General features: G+C 51.1%; 1 protein-coding gene and 1 long non-coding RNA gene across 2 annotated transcripts; both read left to right on the forward strand.

The window, feature by feature from the left end:
• Positions 1-66: 66 nt before the first annotated feature.
• LOC143173370 (uncharacterized) lies at positions 67-5286 on the forward strand. The gene is made up of 11 exons (XM_076363595.1): positions 67-218; positions 299-440; positions 529-699; positions 821-1323; positions 1544-1605; positions 2060-2213; positions 2438-2694; positions 2903-2988; positions 3388-3512; positions 4039-4147; positions 4694-5286. The coding sequence occupies exons 4-11, from the start codon at positions 1206-1208 to the stop codon at positions 5049-5051; spliced, it is 1269 nt and encodes a 422-aa protein (XP_076219710.1). The 5' UTR covers positions 67-218; positions 299-440; positions 529-699; positions 821-1205; the 3' UTR covers positions 5052-5286.
• A 10041-nt stretch (positions 5287-15327) lies between these two features.
• On the forward strand, positions 15328-18992 carry LOC143173392 (uncharacterized). Its single transcript, XR_012997545.1, has 4 exons — positions 15328-15396; positions 16099-16148; positions 17963-18133; positions 18799-18992. It is a non-coding gene; the product is annotated as an uncharacterized LOC143173392 (long non-coding RNA).
• Positions 18993-20937: the final 1945 nt, after the last annotated feature.

The following is a 20937-nucleotide window of genomic DNA, read 5'->3' on the forward strand; positions in this document are numbered from 1 at the left end:
CACACTCCTATTTTGCTAGGTCTGGAACGACGAGTTTCGCAATCCATCGGAAGCATTTTTGCCGCTGTAAAAGGCGATTTAAAAAAGAAAAAAAAGGAGCAAAAGGAGCAAAACGCCTGCAGGACCGGAGCGATAACCAGGGGACGCACAGAGATCTTGCCACTGAATTCAGTAGTTTGGGAAACTTCAGGGGATTACAGGAAAACGAGGGAAAAAAGGTCTGAATTATGAAAACCATTGTTTTAATCCTTTCTTATGCTGCAGAATTCACATCAGGACAAATTTCTTTAATATTCAGCACCTCATTGGTAGCGGAGGAGTCTGCAAGAGATCTGCGAAGGCGGAGGAACGAGGAAGATCAAAGCCTCCAACGTTTGGAAAATGAAGAATGATAGAGAGATTCGTTTATTTATTTTTAAATTGAAGAGGAGGGAAAAATGGTAAGCCTCAAGTGGGCTGAAAAAAGCGTATTCGGACAAGAAACCGCCCAAGGATAAATCGCTAACTTTCTTTTTCCTCTTCCTTCAGAATATTTGAGAGAGAAAGGTTTTGCGCCGTGGTTAGGCTGAGCCGAATAACGTGAAGTTTACCTGAATTAAAATTTTGGGGGTGACCTCAACCGTCCGGGCGGTGTCAGTATCGCAGAATGGTGAAGCGATCCGATCCCCTCGCGCTGCGTCCCACGAGGGCCAAAACCGGGTAAGTCGACGGTTTACGGGCAAATCCTGTCGTTGCCGTTAGTTCCGTGCTCTTAACCGCTTGGGGGTTCACCTCTTGGCTGTAATATAACTTGTATCTACGATTCTTTGGTTCTGTGAAGGGTCTGTTTGTGGCAGCTGGGGTAAAATAAGGATTTTTGCCCAGCGTGGGACGGCCGAGCGTATCCCACCGGGGCTGATCGACAAGAGCACGCAGTTTCCATCTGCGCTCTCTGCCGGTTCGAGGAGAATGCGCAGGATTACGGGGCTGGGCCAGCGCGGCCGTACGTCGGCTGGACGGTGTGCACGGAGGAAGGAGCTGGCGGCAGCCCTGGTCACGGCGAGCGGCAGGTCACTGGCGTGTCACAGTGGGCGGCAGAGCCAGCGGCGGCCACGTCACCGTGGTGTTACACTGGTTCTGTGACACGGCCGCGCAGGGCTACAAAAGGGGCCGCCGGGACGGTGGGTCCTGCACCCTGGAGGAGCGTCCGTAGGACGAAGGCAGGGATGAGCTCCCACAGGGCTGTCGCTGCTGAGGAGCAACCCTTGAGCGTGAGGCGGATCAAGATGGACTTCTGGGACGGGATGGAGCACGCCTTCATGATGCCCAGCATCACCGCCAAAGGTACAGGCATCCACAGCCACCGCGGGAGTGCTTACAGGACCAACGGTTGTAGCGCTGTGTGGGTGAGACTCGGCACTGCAGCCATCTCAGGGGTGTTTCCATCTGGGGCCGGGGACATCAATGTCACTTTACATCTGGCAATGTGCCACAGCTCAGGGGGTGTTGGAGGGTTGAGAGCTGGCAGACGCAGAGCGCAACCTGGTTTTCCTTTGCCTTCTAGAGCGAACCGCCGTCTGGGACGCAGTGGCTGGCTACGTTCAAGAACAGCTCCTGCTGCACAAGGTGGGGCGACACCCGCATCCTCTTAGTCCACCCAGGGGAGTGGGGAGTCCCCACGGGCCTGGGGCATGGCCTGCAGTTACTTTTCCCTCCTCAGAAAGCAGGAAACTCACCCCAAAAGTCCCCGCTGGGGGACAAGCAGGGCTCGTGCAAGGGTGGTATCACCTCCGGCAGGTGGTATTGTACCGCGGGGCTGATCCCGGTCGCTGGAGACCCCTGGATGCCCTCGGGCTGCTTCTGCCCTGACTCCAGCACTGCTTTTTCGGGGCAGGGGAAAGGGAAGGAGAGGGCTCGGCAGCTCCTCCTTAAAGCTCTCCCCACTGCCCTGGCTCGCGTCTCTGAACAGCAGGAGCGGGCAGGGTCTGGTCCAAAGCACCGTCCCTGGACAGGGCCACTCCCAGCTCTTCCCTCCAGCCAGTCCCTCACTCTGCAGCCCTTGCCTTCTCTCCTGCTCCAGGGAGTCCGAATTCCAACCCTCGGCTCCTTCGACGCCGTCCCCCAGTGGATCCAGGCTGGGAACGAGGCGGTGATTATCCAGAGGCCCGTCTTTCGCCTGGCCAGGAACCTGGCGGTTGTCCACAACCTGATGGATGACAAGGACTACCTGCCCGGTAAGACGTCGGATTAAACCCTGGCTGGCTGCAGGGTCGTTTCATCCCTGCCCTGGGTCTGAGATGCTCTGAAAAAGCAACTCTCTCTCTGCAGAGCAGGCCCAAAAATGTTTTTTTTTTTTCCTGGGGGGGGCGATGCGATGACTGCAGTAAGCAGCCCTTGGGAAACGCCTGTGGAAAGGCCAGTGGGCGAGCGCCTCCATCCCCTTCCTGTGCCTTTCCAGGCGATAAGGAGCTGGAGCCTCTGAAATACGCCAAGGTGGCCACGGACGCCTCTGTGTCCCGGCGAAAAGTGGAGGGCTGCATCCTAGGCGTCACGTCCCTCCTCTCTCACTGCCTGGGGAAGGGGGCGAACGTTGCCCTCGTCCTGAGGAACGTTGGGGTGCTCCTCATCGAAGGCAGGAGAGTGGAAATGAAATTCTACTACGACTTCCTGGAGACCTTGTCCGGGAAGAAGAACCTGGCAAAAGCTGTTTTCAAGGTGAGCGTTTCAGTTTTGCTGTGGCGCGGGCACTCCCACGGCGGTGTCGTGGCGCTGCCCACGCGTGGCCCGGCTGGGATGCGGTCATCCCACTTGAGCGAGGCGAGACCTACGGTCCTAACAACTCCCCCTGCCTCGGGCTCCTCCGATTCGGAGCGCCTCGGCCGTGCGGAGGGCATCCTGCCATCTTTGTGGTCCTCCCTTGCAGGTCCCCTGGCTGCTGGACATGCTGGTGTCCCGGGTGGCACCCGTGGCCTCGCTGAGTGTTTCCGGCCGCGTCATCCTCTTTCCCGAGTGAGTATGTTGGCGGCTGCAGCCGCTGGTTGGTGCAGACGCTCAAGGTAGCATTTGCTCCTTGTGACCACGGATGTCCTCCCATGGGGACAATCAGGCAGCGGCTCTTGTTGGCGTCCCCAGGTCGTAGTCGGTCCCACGAGGCAGATCTGATGGGAAAGACAGAGGAATTTAGGCAACATTTTCTTCCCGTGGCGGCCAGGGCTTCTTTGCCAGGGGACTCCATTTCCCAGGGCTGTCCTTGCGGGTGGGGCACGGTAGACGTTGGAAAAACACGGTAGACTTGGGGAAAAGAACGGCCTTTACGGCCCTTCCAAAGTCTGCCCGTCAGCAGGTGATTGCGGCGAGCGAGTGCTGGTGGTGCTCTGGGTCACGTCGGCGTCTTCTCCTTGTTGCCAGGTTTGAAACGGAGCTTGTGGCCGAGCCGCTGCCCAGGCCTCTTCTCAAGACCTCGAGGCGAGTCCCCGGCGGGGACAAGCAGATGAGAAGGGAGGGTTTGCCACATCTCGGGCAAGGCACGAAAGGTAAAGCAGCTCCCGGCTCCTTTCCACGGCACGGGCAACCAAGTTCTGTCGTCGGGTGGGGAAAAGCACCGGCGTTGCGGGTCAAAAGGCTCCGACTTGGGCCAAAGCTTCATGCCAGCTCGGCCCAGCCTTTTCTCCCGACGACTCGTCGGCTTCACCGAAACGGAGCCCTGGGGTGGGACGTGCCCAAGGGTACGGTGGGAGGATGGTGATCCAAGGCCCTCTCCTCCCCCCTCAGAAGTGACCCCACCAAAAGTGTCCCTGTCACCTCCCCGGCATCACCCAGCCCCCTCAGTCCCAACCCGGGCGCTGATGAGGCGATTGCAAAAGCACGTTGGAAGTGGGGAACCGGGGCAAGCGCCGGTGCTGGGGAGGGTGCCGGGCCTCTGGAGACAGCGGATGGGAGGGGGAGCAGAACGGCCCTCTCGGATGCTTTGGAAAGAGGCCTGAGCAGCGCTGCCTGTCACCGGGGCCGGCAGCGTCCCGGCGACGCTCTTCTGACGAGGTCTCTCCTTCCTGTTTCCAGTGGGATTCCCTGGTTTTCCCTTTCCAGCTAGTCCAAGCTCGAGAAATGATGAGATACCACCGTTCTGGGAAATCAGGGGGAAGAGGAGGAGGAGAAGCTCTCGGGTCAGGTGAGGCTCAGGGCTGGCGTCTGCACGGGCTCCTTTTGCCCAGAGAGGCGGTCACTGCCCCATCCCGGGAAACGTTCAAGGTCAGGTTGGAGGGGGCCTCTGAGCGACCTGATCTAGTCGAAGACGGCCCTGCTCCTCGCAGGGAGGCTTGGACTAGACGACCTTCAGAAGCCCCTTCCAACCCAAAGCCTTCTGTGATTCTGTGATTTCCTGACCCGGCAAGAGCCCGTTGCCCAGCCCCAAACACTCGCCGCCTGTTGCCGCCCAACAGTGGTGACGGCAGCGCCCGGAGGGGCGGGATGGGGCTGCCGGGAGCCCCCCGTTTCACAGGGCTGCTTCCTCTCGGGCCCTTCAGGAGAGCCCCAGCGTGGCCTCCTGAGCTGTGCACGGGGACAGCCGTGCGGCAGCCGAGGGTCCTGGCTCAGGGGGTTTCCTCAGCCGAGCCGCCGGCGGCTGCACAAAGAGGCGCGTGGCTCGCGAGGGCGGGATGTGGCGACAAACCCATCGACCTCCTCAGGTTAGACCTCTCCCATTGTGTCCTTCCAGGCAGCGGCAGGTCATCCCAGGCGGTTCCTCTGGAAAAAAGCAGCCTGCAACCGGCCAACCCAAGGGCAAACCCGCGCCCACCGCCCGAGCACCAAGGCAGAGCCGAGCGCAGGCAGCAGAACTTCAGAGCTACGGAGGAGGAGGAGGAGGAGGAGGACTAGTGGAGAAAATCCTCGCTGAAATCGCCACGATGCAGACGGCGAAAGCCAAGCCCTCCCACGCTCGGGAAGCGGCGACCTTCGTAACACCCGTAATCGCCGTCTTATCGGTAACGAGCTCTGAGGCCAGCCTGCGCGAGGAGCCCGCCTACGAGGTTCTCGGGCAGCCGCTGCTGAGACCAAGATGGAGAAAACTGTGAACTTCAGTCCTGAGAGCTTCTGGCCGGTGCTGGAATAATCTCAGAAGTCTGCATTCTGGACGCGGAGCGCTGAGGCCCGCGCGCTCGAGGCACCCCTCGACGAACACCTCTGTTTTGGTGCAAGCGGCTCGAGGCGATGCCTTGCGCTGAAGACGAGCTCAGCGCTCCCTCGGCTGGAGAGGCCCCACCTGGAGGGATCGGGGAAAAAGAGATGAATAAAAACACAGAGAAGTTGCAAAAGGGCATTGACTTTTTTTGAATTGTTCGCAACCGGAACGGGGGAGAAGGGTTTTTTACGGTTGGCTCTGAGATCAGCCAAGCGGGGCCATCTGAGGGACCTTCCCTCGGGACCTCTTCCATCCAAAGGACCTTTTCCATGGCCGCTATGGAAAGGAAGGTGGTTTTGCGGGCAAGAGAGGGCAGCCAGGCACTTGGAGCAATGTTGTGAAGAACTGAAGATCCCTGGAGGGGAAAGGAGAGGATGCAAGTGCAGCTGGGGAGGCATGGAGGGCACGTACGTGCAGGGGCAGCGGAGGCCACCTAAGCTTACGCCCAGGGCCATAAGGGACCGGGGAAGGAAAGAGAGCAAGGCTGAGCCCAGCTCCGCTGGCCTGGACTTTCTATTTCCACCTGGGGTAGAGCCAGGGCTCTCTACTATCCTATTTATCTCCCAGATGACCCAATTTATATCCACTTTCTACCTCTACTTATGAAATCCTCCAGGTAGGTGCCCTGTTTGGCCATCCCGTGGGCCACCCACGCTGACAGAAGGTCCACCTCCAGTCCCAGCACGGTGGCACTCGCGTCCCCTGCTGTTTCCTGGCATTTTCCTCCTTGCCCAAATCCATCCTATGCAACCCAGGAACCAAACCGTCCTTACGGGAAGCTTCTGCTTAGGACCCCCTCCAGCATCGGGGGGGAAGGGGCCACCCTGATGCCGCCCTAAAGATGCAGTCCCTGACCTTGAGCAAAGGTTGTTCCTGAGGACACTGGCGCGAGCGAGTGATGAGGGTCTGCAAAGCTGAATTTCACTTTGCAGGGGCAGATCTTTCTGCACCGGTTTGCAAGCGATCCGAGGGTGCCGGGCTGGGAATTGGAAGACCTTGCTGAAGGGCCAAAATGGAGAGACCTACCCAGAACCAGGAGCTCAGTGTGGGGGTGAGATGTGTCTCTAGGGTGTGTGTATATATATATATATATATATATACACACACCCTACATGTAGGGTTCAAATCCTTACTACAGGACACAAAACCTAATTTCCCGGTCCAAAGCCTCATTTTTAGGCTACAAAGCCACAACTGGCTGTGCAAAGCCTCATTTATACAATCCCAACTCTTATTTTCAAAGTCCAAGTCCTCGGTTTTAGATCCAGACTCTCATATTAAGTTACCAAAGTCTCATTTATGTGGTCCAAAGCCCCATCTTGAAGGCCCAAACCCTCATTTTGAGAGGCCAAATACTGATTTGTAGGGTCTAAACCCTCTTTCTGGGGAACAAAGGCTCGGGTTTAGGGTCCAAAGCTTCAGTTGGAGGCTCCAGCGCCTCATTTGTAAGACCCAGGTCTTTGTTTTTAGAGTCCAAAATCTCATTTGATTGTCCAAATCCTTGTTTTTTGTTTCTGACGCCAAATTCTGAGGGTCCAAAGTCTCATTTTTAGGGCCCAAGGCCTCCTTTTTAGGGTTCTGCGCCTCTTTTCTTTTAGAGTCCAATTCTCAATTTTTAGGGCCCAAAGCCTCATATTTCATTTGAAGCCACAATTTTCACTTTTAGCGCCCAAAGCCTCATTTTCAGGATCCCTCCCCTCATTTTAAGGGTCTCAGTGTCACTGGTGGCATCATCCAGGGCTGCCCTTTATCCTTCTCGGACAGCTCTAAGCTTCCACAAAGCACAGCCCTTCTTTCCAGGGCCGGGCTGCCCTTTCGTTCGTTTTACTTCAGCACAAACACTACCAGAGCCTGCGGCCACGCTCCAGTACCTCATCGCACCTCAGCCCCTGCTGTGAACTAACATGGACAGTCACACCGTTGACGCGCTCTCCTGCCGTAAAGACCAGCTGATAGGATAGTTTGGGAAGGGAATTTCCCTCACGCTTCCTGGAGCAAACTCGCAGCGCTGTGCGTGAGAATCATAGAATCATTAAGGTTGGAAAAGACCTCTAAGATCATCGAGTCGAACCGTCAACCCACCACCACCGTGCCCGCTAAACCATGTCCCTCAGCGCCGCATCTACACGTCTTTTAAATACCTCCAGGGATGGGGACTCAACCACTTCCCTGGGCAGCCTGTTCTAGTGCTTGACAACGCTTTCAGTGAAGGAATTTTTCCCCATGTCCAATCTAAACCTCCCCTGGCGCAGCTCGAGGCCGTTTCCTCTCATCCTGTCGCTTGTTACCTGGGAGAAGAGACCGACCCCCCCCTCGCTACAACCTCCTTGCAGGTGGTTGTAGAGAGCGACGAGGTCTCCCCTCAGCCTCCTTCTCTCCAGGCTAAAGAAGCCCAGTTCCCTCAGCCGCTCCTCAGCAGGCTTGTTCCCCAGACCCTTCCCCAGCTCCGTTGCCCTTCTCTGGACACGCTCCAGCACCTCGACGTCCTTCTTGTAGCGAGGGGCCCAAAACTGAAGACAGCCTCGGAGGGCGGGCCCTCAGCGCCTGACAGCGCAGGCTGCGGCAGGGGCTGGGCCGGGCCGCCGCCATGACAACCGCCCCCTCCCCCTGGAACGCTCCCCCACTTCAGCCCAGAGCCTTCCCCGGCCGGCACGGCGACAGCCAATCGGCTGCCGCCGCGGGAAGCGCCGCCAATCGGAGCCGGGCGTGCCCTGCCCAATCCCAGCGCCGCTCTCGGGAGGCCGGCAGAGAGGCGGGAAAGCCCTGAGGGGAGGGACCCGCCCCCGGCTGCGGCCCGTCCGGCCCGGGCCCGTGCGGCCCCCGCGGCTTCTGCCGGGCCCCTCCGCGTCCCCGGGGCAGCCGGGGGGAGGAAGGCCCTGGCGCTTCCCGGCCGGTGTCACCCCAAGGAGCGCGGGACCTCCCGCCACGCGGAGCAGCGAGGGAGGCGCCCGGTGCCCTCACGATGTCTGCGGCGGGGGGAGGTGAGGAAGCAAAGCGCGTCCGGGCTCGGCGCCCTCGGCTCAGCCTCAGGCCGCGACGGGAGCCGAGGGGCTCTTCCGCTGCTGGGAGCCGCCCGAGGCAGCTGCCAGGTACCTGCCTGAGCTAGTTCGCCCGTTTGGGGCGGGAGGTGTCTGCTCTGGGACCCGCCTGGGACTCCCCCCAGGTACGGGGCGGCTTTGGCGGCCCTCATCTGAAAGGCGCACGTGTCCGGGGTGGCAGCCCGGGAGCCCTGCCCTGTCGAGACCCCAGGTAGCGTGCCTCCTCCAGGAGGAAGCTCCAACTGCATGCAGCCACCTGGGACTCCGGCTGGGCGGAAAGCGAAGGTGGTTTGCATCTGGTGGAAGGACCCCCCCAGGCCAGGCGGCTGTCTGGGACCGCTGCGAGGTAGCAGCAGCGCAGGTCGGTTTGCCTCATCCGGGAAGGAGCTGACATCCCGCCTGTGCACCGGGAGGGAGCTCGTCCGTGGTGGTTCCTCCGGTGGTTTTGTGTCCTCGTGGGCGAAGCGCTCAGCCTCCGCGGCCGCAAAGTATTTCTAGTGGTGCCCGGCCTGGTTTCTCTGCGCAGAGACCTACCCCCGGTGCAGAGTCGCTGCCCAGTTGTCGTTGCCTCCACTGGCAGGCTGTGATTGTGGGAGCTCTGATGGCAGGTCGCTGACTGGGGGGCTGCAGGGCCCGCTGCCCAAGTTGGTTTTCGGTGGCGTATAGTTAGCTCCGTTTCAGAGGGACTCTGCGCAAAGGGGGACCCAAGTAGATTTGCGTCTGCGTGCGAGTCGCCTCGCTCCTGGGAAGCAGCTGAGGATTTCTCCCTGGTAGATCCCCAGTGCGGCTGTCCCCCCGGAGTGAAAATCTCATCCCAGGTGACAGCCCACTTGACTTGCCAGGCAGTTGCTGGAGCTATTTTAAAATTTACACAGAAACTGTGTTCCCAGGTAGCAGCCTGGGACTCCTAGAAGGTACCTACCTGAAAAGTTTCTCTCCTGTTGCAAGAAGGACCATGGTTAGTAGTGGCTCAGGCTTCCTGCCAGGCTTCCTGGCCTGTCTTTTTGGCCACCTCAGGAGGGAGTAGAACTCTTGGGTTCTAGATTCCTCCAAGGTAGCTACCGGTGGAGTTTTGTGTATGCTGCAGTCAGGCCCATAGAATCACCGAATGGTTTGGGTTGGAAGGGACCTCTAAAGGTCGTCTAGTCCAACCCCCCTGCCGCGGGCAGGGACATCTTCAACTAGATCAGGTCGCTCAGAGCCCCGCCCAACCTGACCTGGAATGTTTCCAGGGATGGGGCATCCACCACCTCTCTGGGCAACCTGTGCCGGTGTTTCACGACCCGGAGGGTGGTGGAATGTCTTCCTTCTCTCTAGTCTGTATCTCCCCCCCTTTAGTTTCAAGCCGTTCCCCCTTGTCCTGTCGCAACAGGCCCTGCTGAAAAGTTTGCCGCCATCTTTTTCATAAGCCCCCTTGAAGTACTGACAGGCTGCAATAAGGTTTCCCTGAAGCCTTCTCTTCTCTAGGCTGAACAATGCTGGCTGTCTCGAATCACCTCCCTGCCCTCCATGTGCCTTAGCATAGCTTCCAGGAGGATCTGTTCCATGATCTTCCCAGGCACAGAGGTGAGGCTGACTGGCCTGTAGTTCCCCGGGCCTTCCTTTTTCCCCTTCTTAAAAATGGGGGTGATGTTTCCCGTTATCCAGTCAGCGGGAACTTCCCCGGACTGCCCCGACTTCTCAAATACGATGCATAGTGGCTTAGCAACTTCATCCGCCAGTTCCTTCAGGACCCGCAGATGGATCTCATCGGGTCCCATGGACTTGTGCACCTTCAGGTCCTTAGATGGTCTCGAACCTGATGTTCTCCCACAGTGGGCAGCTCTTCATTCTCCCAGTCCCTGCCTTTGCCTTCTGTGGCTTGGGCGGTGAGGCTCGAGCACTTGCCGGTGGAGACCGAGGCAAAAAAGTCATTGAGTACCTCCGCCTTCTCCGTATCCTGGGTAACCAGGTCTCCCGTTTCCTTCCGGAGAGGGCCCACATTTTCCCTCGTCTTCCTTCTGTCCCTGACATATCTATAGAACCTTTTCTTGTTGCCCTTGCCGTCCCCGGCCAGATTTAATTCTCTCAGGGCTTTAGCTTTCCTAACCTGGTCCCTGGCTGCTCGGACAATTTCTCTCTATTCCTCCCAGGCTCCCTGTCCTTGCTTCCACCCTCTGCAGGCTTCCTTTTTGTGTTTGAGTTTGTCCAGGAGCTCCTTGTTCATCCACGCAGGCCTCCTGGCGTTTTTGCCTGGCTTCCTCTTTGCTGGGATGCATCGCTCCTGAGCTTGAAGGAGGCGATCCTTGAATATCGCCCAGCTTTCTTGGGCCCCTCTTCCCTCCAGGGCTTTGTCCCATGGCACTCTACCAAGCAGATCCCTGAAGAGGCCAAAGTCTGCTCTGCTGAAGTCCCGGGTAGTGAGCTTGCTGTGCGCCCTCTTCGGTGCCCTGAGGCTCTTGAACTCCGCCATTTCATGGTCACTGCAGCCCAGGCTGCCCTTGAGCTTCACGTTCCCCACCAGCCCCTCCTTGTTGGTGAGAACAAGGTCCAGCAGAGCACCTCTCCTCCTTGGCTCCTCTACCACTTGGAGAAGGAAGTTGTCATGGACGCGCTCCAGGAACTCCCGGATTGCTTATGCCCTGCCGTGTTGTCCCTGCAACAGATGTCGGGGTGGTTGAAGTCCCGCACGAGGACCAGGGCTTGTGAGCGTAAGGCAGCTCCTATCTGTCTGTAGAGGGCCTCATCCACTCGGTCTTCCTGGTCGGGTGGCCTGTAGCAGACCCCCACCGTAATGTCACCTGTCCCTTCCTTCCCTTTAATTCTGACCCACGAGCTCTCGGTCGGCTCCTCATCCATCCCCAGGCAGAGCTCCATGCACTCCAGCTGGTCATTGACATAGAGGGCGACACCCCCTCCTCATCTCCCCTGCCTGTCCTTCCTAAAGAGCCTGTATCCCTCCATGCCAACACTCCAGGCACAGGATCCATCCCAGCACGTCTCCGTGATGCCAGCAAGGTTGTAGCCCTGCCGGCGTGCACGCGTCTCTAACTGCCCTTGTTTATTCCCCGTGCTACGTTTGCACAGAGGCATTGAAGCCGGGCCCCTGATGACGCTGTCTCACTGGCTGCAGTTCCTTTGTGCTGCTCTTCAGGCGCTCCCCTGCTGAGCTGTGTCCCTTCTCCAGGCCCTGGGCGTCCCTTGCTGGCCCTGGCATCCAACTGGTAGGAGTGGGATGGATTGAGGTTCCCCTCCCCTGGCACCTCTAGTTTAAAGCCCTCTTCTGTCCGCTCCCGACTTATCGCCGTCTATTTCAATTATCTTTATTAACAAAAACGCAGAGTATCGCCATCGGATGTGGGTTGTTTGGGTTGGTTTTTTTTTTTTTAAATTTTCAGACAGGAGCAGATATCTGCGGCTTCTTCGAGGACTGGGAGTACGAGCTGTGTGCTCGATGGATGGAGCTGGGTGCCTTTTACCCGTACTCGAGGAATCACAACGGGAAGGGAGCCAAGGTGGGCGCCTTCCATGTTTGTTTCGACTGAGGTTTTTTATTTCCCACCTTTTCCCCATTTCCTACATTTTTTTTATTCCCCATCTATGCCATTTTTACGTAAACGCACCACATCTGCAAGAAGAAAATCATTATTTTTCATGTGGTCCAATTCTACTTAAACATACCAACTCTACAAGACTAAAATAGTTATTTTTTTACACGCAGGCCATTTTCATTTAAACATACCACACTTTGGAGACGACCATAATTACTTTTATGGCTAAGCCCATTTAAAGGGGCAAAACGGACCTTGCCGGTGTCATCCCTAATTATTCTTCATTTCCCAGCAAATCAGAAAAGGGACCAGTGGAATGAGATTCCCGAGTGTCTGAAATTCCTGTACTTTGCCCGCTTCCATAGAATACTGTCTTTCTTTTCAGAATAAATGAAAAGAACTGTCTAAATGCAGGAGACTGTACTATAGGGAGCTGTAAAACGAGAGAACTGGAAAAATGGCAATAAGGGAAACAGCATGTTTCTCCTCGTGAGAGCTTTAGGTCGAGCGGAGCAGAGCTATTTGTCCTCCCTTAAAGAACAGAGAACTAAATAAAGGTACTCTAAATTAGAGGAGAGCAAGGAACTTGCAAGGCTCCACCCAGATCTCCTCAGCTATGCTTCGCTATGTCGATTTTGAGGCATGTTTGACAGTTACTGCCACTACATTACACGGTCTTAGGGGCAATAAGATGAAAGAAAAGATGCTGAAGGTGAGGTCCGTTGTAAATATGAGCAGATTCTGTTTTATTCCCCGTCTCTTCCAAACAAAACAATCCCATCTGAATAACAAAAGACTCTTCTCTCTTGTTTAGAGGCAAGATCCTGTTGCCTGGAATTCCACATTTGAAGACATTTCCAGGAAAGTGCTAAATATAAGATACACCCTCTTACCTTATTTGTACACGTTAATGCACGAAGCCAACGCTCACGGCAGCACCGTCGTCCGCCCTCTGCTCCACGAGTAAGTGGGGTCCTTCCTTCCCCGTTCATAATGAATTCCTACTGAAGTCCCTGGGGTTTCCGTCGGCCTCCTAGAAAGGTTTTTCCCTGTTACAGCAATTTTTCTCTTAAAACCGGCGAGGGATGGAGAATACGCACACTGAGCATCGGCTCGCTGTGATGCCTCAAGGGCTCCGTTCCCCACGGTGCCGACTTTTTTGTCTTATCTAGAAACATAATTCATATATCGATTTTGAAGCTCATTCTCATCATCCCTAGTGGTATTCAGCAAATACCTTCTGCCTGGTGCTGGATATACGCAGAATCAGAGAGCACGTGCCGCAGAAACAGCTGGGCAAAACCTTTAAGCAGAGAAACAGAAAAGGGGGGAGAAAATAGGGGGTTTGACGCCCGTTTTGAGACGTTTGTAGGGCACGGTGACTTATTTTGGCCAAACAGATATGGCAGTTTTTAAAAAAAAAAAAAAAAAAAAAAAAAAAGAGGGGGGGTTTATAGCAGGTTGGTTTTTTTGTTTTTAAAAAAAGACATGTTTTTAGAGACGTGAGCCTTCATTGGTACCTGGTCAGAAGGGGCGATACGTGCCAAAGGCTGATCAATGCCTTAATGTTAAAGGTGAAGCCTAATATCTAAAAATGCTTGTCTTCCACTAAACCCCACTGACTTGTCAGCGTGTCATCCCGGCGTCTTTTTGAGTAATCTGAGACTTGATCCTGACAAAGCGCCTGTCAAAAAATAAGCAGCGCAAATCAGAAAGTAATTGGGCCACTACTTAATTTTGCTGTTGCTAATAGCAAGCAAAAGTGTTTTTTTTTTTTTAAGTTTTGTGATCTAAATAGCCTAAATAAAAATTCTAGTGCGTGCGTAGGTATAGGCCAGCAAACGTGAAGCAACAGCAGACGTGAAAATTAAGTAATAGGTGGCATTGCCCTGAAGATTTTCACTTTAGGATCTTAATACACTCTTGACAAGGACTAAGTGATACATTTGTAAAAAAAAGGGATTAATTTTTGACCCTTATTATCTATTATGAATAGATAGGTAATAATGTTGCCTGTTACTAGTGGTAGCATGCTCGCGGCTGAGGAAATGGTAGTTTTACTGAGAAAAAAAGGCTTCAACAAGGAAACACTTTGGGAAAGGTTGACCCCGAGGGCTCGGCCGCTCTTTTGTTACTTTGCAGGTTTGTGAGAGACAAAACGACATGGGAAATACACAGGCAATTTCTGTGGGGACCGGCACTGCTCGTCAGCCCCGCGCTGGACCAGGTGAAATAGCAGGAATAGAAGTATCAGAAAAGTTGGGGGAAGAAATGAGAAAATACTAGAAACGGATGAAAATATTGGAAGAGATTTGAACTAAACTGTACTTTCTGGCTTTAATAGACCTAAACCAAAAGTGTGTCGTTCCAGGGTGCTGTAGCGGTGAAGGCTTACCTGCCGAATGCCCGCTGGTATGATTACCACACAGTGAGTAATTTTAAAAACTCTAGTATATTTATTTTTCCTACTATGGAAATGATCAGGAAAATTTCCATAGTATCCACCGTCACAGGTGTACGGCGTGCTGGGGTGGAGTGTGACTCCACCACCTCTGTTTTACCAACACGTGTCCAGTAGGAGTTTTTAGCGATGTAAAAAATTACATCTTGGCTAATTTGTTTGCTAATCACTTTGTGGTAATGTAATCCTGTTCAACATGACCAGTAAAAAGGTGGAATAACAGCTGTAACTGAAGCGCTTCCATGTTTGCTTTTTTTGAACCCCTTCAAGGATGCATAGAACTTCTTTTCTAGGAATGATGGTGTGGAGGAAGACAAAAGTTTTAAACAATTTTTACGGCCTCAGGCTTTAAAAGTCACTCCGTTTATCAAGTGTTGTGTAATGGGTTTATATATGCAGAATTTCAGATTGGAATCTTGAAAACACGTAGTTCTGCACTAAAGAAGGATTGGCACTGACAACTTTCTTAGTATTTATGTATTTATAAACTTTCATTCTAAAAAAAAGCTTAAAATGGAAAATTCAACAGAGACCAAGTTTTATTTGGTGGTGTTTTTTTTTTAATCATGAATAGGGTGAGTACCTTGGCTTTAGGGGACAATTCAGAAATTTACCATCTCCTTTGGAACATATCAACCTCCATATCCGAGGCGGCTACATCCTCCCTCAGCAAAGCCCTGCTAATACTACATTTTACAGGTATGACTACAATTTAATGTAACATTTTTTTGCTTTTTAGGGGCGATATTTAATTAGTGGCCTGGCAAATAAATCGCGTATTAGTGACACGGCGCCTGCATTTGCCTGGACTCCTTATTTTCAACCTGGGAAAAGCCCAATTTTCTGGTTTAATGTACACTGTGCTCGGAAGCATTTCCCATTTGGTATAAACATGAGCAGTCCTGAGAGAATCAGGAAGTATGGCAGCACGTCAACTTCATGGCAGGTTTTTCTCCTTTTTTGGTTTCCTCCTTTAACGGTAACGCTATGGATCGGGGAAGGCTGGTAACAGAGCTCAGTTAAGTTGTGTACAATGTCCGTAATGGAAGTGATATTGTATTACCTATGTTGAGAAAGATAAAATGCAATTACCCCAGACAAATATTCTTTTCTTCCATAGCCGAAGAAACCCATTGGCGCTCACCGTTGCTTTGAATGACAGTCAGCTTGCAGCAGGTCAGCTTTACTGGGATGACGGGGTGCGCATTGGTAAGTACAAAGTTTCTTGTTTCCACGCTAAATTAACTAATTCAGAGTCTACAATGCATAAACGTCGCCTCTCTCTAGCTCAGCGCATCGCTGACACGAACAGTTAATGTTGTATTTCAGGATTAGTCCGTAGTTGTGCAACACGGCGTAGGAAGCAGGAGCACAAACCAGAGAGAAAAAAAATTACAGTAAACCGGTTACACTTAACTAATTAAACTAAAATTACAGTAAAATGTAAAACAGTAACACCGCTAAAATGTAGAATGCTGGCACAGTAGTAACCTAATGTTGTTATTTAGAGAATATATATTTTGCATGAATTCAGCTGTGCCCTGGGCCTAGGACAAGGTATAGAATAAGGATTTGTTCTCAAACCTGTGGGGAACCTAACCACAGGTGAAGTGGGAAGCTTTAACTAATTTCCTCGATATTAATAAATTCAAATGGTCTTCAGATAAGACGTATCTAGCAGTCTCTTATCCTTTACGCCTGCAGTGTATTATCCTTGTAATAACGCTAAGCTGTCCCCTGAGTTCATCGCAAGGAATGCACAAAATTGTGATTTATCTTTTTTTTAACATACCAACACATTGCAGGAAGTCCGCACGAGCTATACTACACGCAGCACAATTCTTCTATTTAACTTAAAAAAAGAAAAGGTGACCAGCAAATACATTTTACTTCATTCTTTCTTTTTAACAGATGCGTATGAAGAGCGTGTATATCTGCTGACCTCATTTACTGCTAATCGGGTATGTCACGGTACCTCGCTGGTTTTGAGTACCCGGGGTGATTATTGTTGTATGTTAACTAAGGTATTTTAATTTGGCATTTTTTTTAATGTTTCGATATCCCCACATGCTACTAACCCTTTGTGATGGACCAGCTCTTAGCCAGCGTTGTGAAAACCGTTGCAGGTCTCTCCCTGTTAATTTAAAAAAAAAAAAAGTAATACAGGCAACATCACACCCCAGATGGAAAAACGAATTTTGCAATAAATGGGGGCAAGTAAATATATATATGAAGGAATTTAGGAGTGTTTTGTGTCCGGGCTGCGCTATAATGCCGTGAATATAGTTAAGTTGTATTGAGAACGAATTTAAGCTGGCTTCAGAGGGTATCTAGTTTAGCTTATCGCTGCGTTTCTTGTATATTCCTGCCGTTATAATTTCTCGTCATTCTGAAAAACGCCAGTTTTTTTCAAAAAGGATTTGTAGAAAACGAAAGCGTGTATCAACGCAGAAAGGCAATAAGGCCAATATTTTGCCAGCGGTGTGTTCCGCATGATTTTTGCTCATCGTTCCCATGTAAATGAATACATTTCAGGCAAGCAGCCCGTGCGTATTTTACAGCCTTGCAGTTAAGCGTAGATATCCACGTAGGACACAAATGTACTTGGACAGACTAGAAAGAAGTGACTGTACACAAAATCTACCCCATCTGGAATACAGTCACAGTTAGAGCCAGGAAAGTGCTTTCAAATGGTTTAGAAAGGTAGGGGCAGCGATCGCCAAAGATTTTGACTACGCTTCCCCAGCAGTAAGAGTTTTTGAGTGCCTCCCCCCAACATACGCATCTTTATTTATAAATTATATACATATCTAGGTATAGAAAACAATTGTGCTACCTACTGTTATGTGCATCACAAAGCATACACAGAGACAGAAATTTAAAAAGGTGGGTAAAGGTGAAATAGATGCTACGATAAAAATATTTTAACTTTTATTTATTAATAGTACAAAACCATTTTCTTCCCACACCCCAGTGGATTTGTTTTGCGCTCCACTGCACTAGAGGATGGTATTTTCCGCTGCCATTATCAAATCTCCACGTTAGGAGCCCGAGGGAAAAGCAGAGAAAATCTAGTTGGGCAAAAATGGTTTAGTTTTCGTTAAGAGCTGTTAATTGTTTAAAGGTTGCAGCAGAACCTTTGAACAGAGGCTGGTGTGGAGTTACTGACTCCGTTTGTGACTCTTTTTTATCGTTGTTCTTAATTTTTATCATTATTCTTCAACACAGAATCTCGACCGTGGAGCAGTTGCTGTGTAAGAAAGTCAGCGATTAGTGGTGCTTGTTATAATGATTGGCATTTCCAGCGTGTCAGCTTTAAACTTTTTGTTTTAAGCCGTTGAATAGCTGGAATTAAATTAGACGGTGATTATACGGACTATGGGTTTAAAAGAAATGCTTTTTATATGGTAATAAAAAAAAAAAAGGTGTGTTGTTTCATTAGTTTTCCAGGTGGCCAAAATGTTGTTGTTTTATCCTCAGTGCTCCGATTTCTCATTTCTTTTGACTTTCTCAAGGAATTGGACGTAAACTGCTAAGGGAGAAAAGGGTTTTTCTGCTATTTGCAGTTGTAAGATTACATAGTAATCGCCCATTGTCCTGCTCTTACAGAAAGCTGGTAAGGAAAAGCGTAATTAAAGCGGTTATTTCTGTTTTTTTTTTTTTTAAATTGAAGAAGAGTGGAAAATTGTAAGCCTCAGGTGGGCTGATAAAAGCATATCCTGAAAAGTAACTGCCCAAGGATAAATCACTAACTTGCTTTTTCCTCTTCCTTCAGAATATTTTAGAGATAAAGGTTTTGCACCGTGGTTATGCTGATCCGAATAATTTGAAGTTTACTCGAATTAAAATTTTGGGGGTGACCTCAACCGTCCAGGAGGTGACGGTATCGCAGAACGGTGAAGCGATCCAATCTCCTCATGTTGCGTCTTACAACAGCCAAAACCAGGTAAGTCGATGGTTTACAGGCAAATCCTGTCGTTGCTATTAGTTATGTGATCTTAAATGCTTGGAGGTTCACCTCTTGGCTGTAATATAACTTCTAAAATATACTACTTTATTGCAGTAAAAACACTGACATCTAAAAAGTAAGAACTCAGGGTACTTTTGCAACATTTTTTTTTTTCCTACAGAATTAATGAAGTCTCATCACAAGTCATGGTTGCACTTGTTCAGTGACATCCCCCCAAGCTAAAAATCAGTCGATGTTTAATTTAATTTACCACCCTTTCTACAGAACTCAGTGTTCTGTTGAGTCTCATTTATTTCTGCTTTTCAGTGGGAAGGCAAAAGATAATGTATTAATATATTAAAATTTATAATTATTATATGACAGGAATATATAATATAGAAAAATATTATGTAAAATCTATAGTAACAGCATAGCAGAATATAATGTAATACAATGTAATTTAATACAATATAATTACTGTAAAATAAAATAAAATAAATATAATAATATTATCATATAATAGATATAGCCAAAAAGATGAATTAAGATAGTGAAGAGAAGTAATCTGAAATAAGAACCAGCCATCTTCTATGAGCTGCAGAAAACCAAGACATCTTCAGAGCAGAGTTACTCATTGCTGCGTTTTTGTTTGTTTTTCAAAGGTCCTGGAAATCACCCGGCTTGAACTTGAATTAGGCAAAGACTACACATTGAAATGGAGCTAAAATGCCTGCAAAGAACACTGGCCGTAGAGTTGAACTTTCTCATCTTCGCAAGTTGTTTTTCCCTCTGCTTCTGCCTCTTTGACTTCCTAAAATACTTTGCACTATAAACATGTACAGTCAGTTTGTATTAAGTTATTATGTGCAGAAAGGAGTCGTGGTTTGGTGTTGACCCTGGCTAACTACACGCTGTCCTCATAAAACGGAATTTGGTTTTGGGCACAAGTATAAACTGGGAGAGGAGTGGCGGGAGAGCAGACCTGCAGAAAGGGATCTGGGGGTCCTGCTCAACGGGAGGCAGCAGTGTGCCCAGGCAGCCAAGAAAATTGTGTGCAGTTCTGGGTCCCACCATTTAAGAAGGATGTGAAGGTCCTCGAATGTGTCCAGAGGAGGGCAACAAAGGTGGAAGGCATGTCCTCTGAGGAGCAGCGGAGGACTCTGGGTTTGTCTTGTTTGGGGAGGAGGCTGAGGGCAACCGCATTGCGCTCTACAGCTTCCTGAGGAGGGACATGGAGAGGGAGGTGCCCCTGGGATCCAGGGGCAGGACACCTGGGAATGGGTCAAAGCTGCGCCAGGGGAGGTTCAGACTTGACATGAGGAATCATTTCTTTACCGAGAGGGTGTTCAAACCCTGGAACAGGCTTCCTGGAGAGGTGGTCGATGCCCCAAGCCTGTCAGTGTTTAAGAGGCATTTGGACAACACCCTTATTAACATGCTTTAACTTTTGGTCAGCCCTGGAGTGGTCAAGCAGTTGGTCTAGAGGATTGTTGTAGCTCAATTCCAACTGAAAAATATTCCGTTCCGTTCCATTCCATTCCATTCCGTTCCCCTGCCTTGTGCATGTGCTTCTGATCTTGCATGTGGCTGATAGGGCAGGATCAGGCCCCTGGCTTGTGCACATGGTTGTGGTGTCACGTTTTTCTGTTTAGCTGATTGGTCAAGATCAGGCCCTTTGCTTTTGCAGCTGCTTGTGATGTTACAGGTGGTTGAGTAGCTGATAGGGCAGGAGCGGGTACCTGCAATGGTTTGGCGAATGGATGGATGGATGGACGGATGTTTTGATGGATGGACGGATGAATTGGAAGGTTGGAGTGATTGAGCAAAACTTGCAGCTCTTGTCACTCCAGGTCCAGCCTGCTCCTGAATTTCAAACCCTGGGAAAATGCTAAAGAGAGTGCCTTATGCCTCTTTGTCTCCTGGGCGCACCAGGAGTGCCCTGTTGGGTCCCTCCATGGCAAATGGTGACAGAGAGGCGATAAGAAAAATATTCCTGCGCCCTGAACATCTTCATCATAAAAGCAGAAGTGTCTTTTCAAGCAAGGCTTTTCTGCCACAACTTGGTATTTTATGAAAATAGCAAACGGGGACGGTGCTGGAAAAGGCAGAGGCTGAAGGTTTTAGCCATCGTTGGCGCTCCTCTGTAGAGCTCATTGGGAAAACACAGAGTTTGATCTCTATTTGCCCCATGCCCCAGCTTCTAACCGTAGAAATACACCATGTTCCCACACACAGTGGGTTGTGTCTCCTTGTACAAAGGGGAATTCAGCCCCATTGAGCATGCCTGATTTACGCCACGTGCATCCGGGAAGGAGGTGATGTGTGCTTGAGGCTTCCTGCGATGCCCGGCATTTGGGCTGATGCCCACCGCGTGGTGTAAGCCAGCACTGAGAGAGGAAGTCAGATTGGATCTTCCTTGTGCGGGCAGTGGGCAGGCTCCAGAGTCTTGGAAATCACCCACTTCCCAGGGCTGATTTGCACCCTCTGGCCCAAGGGCGTGGTGGTTAGCTTCTGCAATGCTCCTGTGCTGGGGTGGGCTGTCTACTCTTCTTTGGAAGCAGATGCCCGACGAAGGGGGTCTGATCCCCAGGGTGGTTTGCCGTGTAAACGTGACCCCCTCATCACACCCCTCCTGCCCATGTTTCTCTCCCCAAGACATCAGCCCTCTACAGATGCAAGCCAGAAGGTAGAAGGTATCAACCGTACAGACACTAGATGTATTTATTGGACCTGGACAGCCAACACAAGGCAAGCCAGAGGGGCAAGGAATGGATCTGGGCATGTGTCCTCCTCCCCGACCC

This window comes from Aptenodytes patagonicus, unplaced genomic scaffold, assembly GCF_965638725.1.
Source record: "Aptenodytes patagonicus unplaced genomic scaffold, bAptPat1.pri.cur scaffold_71, whole genome shotgun sequence".
Lineage (NCBI taxonomy): Eukaryota > Metazoa > Chordata > Aves > Sphenisciformes > Spheniscidae > Aptenodytes > Aptenodytes patagonicus.

What these genes read in the sequence shown, in the direction of transcription:
- LOC143173370 (XM_076363595.1), top strand. Translation starts at nt 1,206, where the DNA reads ATGAGCTCCCACAGGGCTGTCGCTGCTGAGGAGCAACCCTTGAGCGTG. An exon ending in TGACAAGGACTACCTGCCCG is followed by an intron (nt 2,214 to 2,437) that starts GTAAGACGTCGG and finishes GTGCCTTTCCAG; the next exon opens with GCGATAAGGAGCTGGAGCCT. An exon ending in AGGAGAAGCTCTCGGGTCAG is followed by an intron (nt 4,148 to 4,693) that starts GTGAGGCTCAGG and finishes GTGTCCTTCCAG; the next exon opens with GCAGCGGCAGGTCATCCCAG.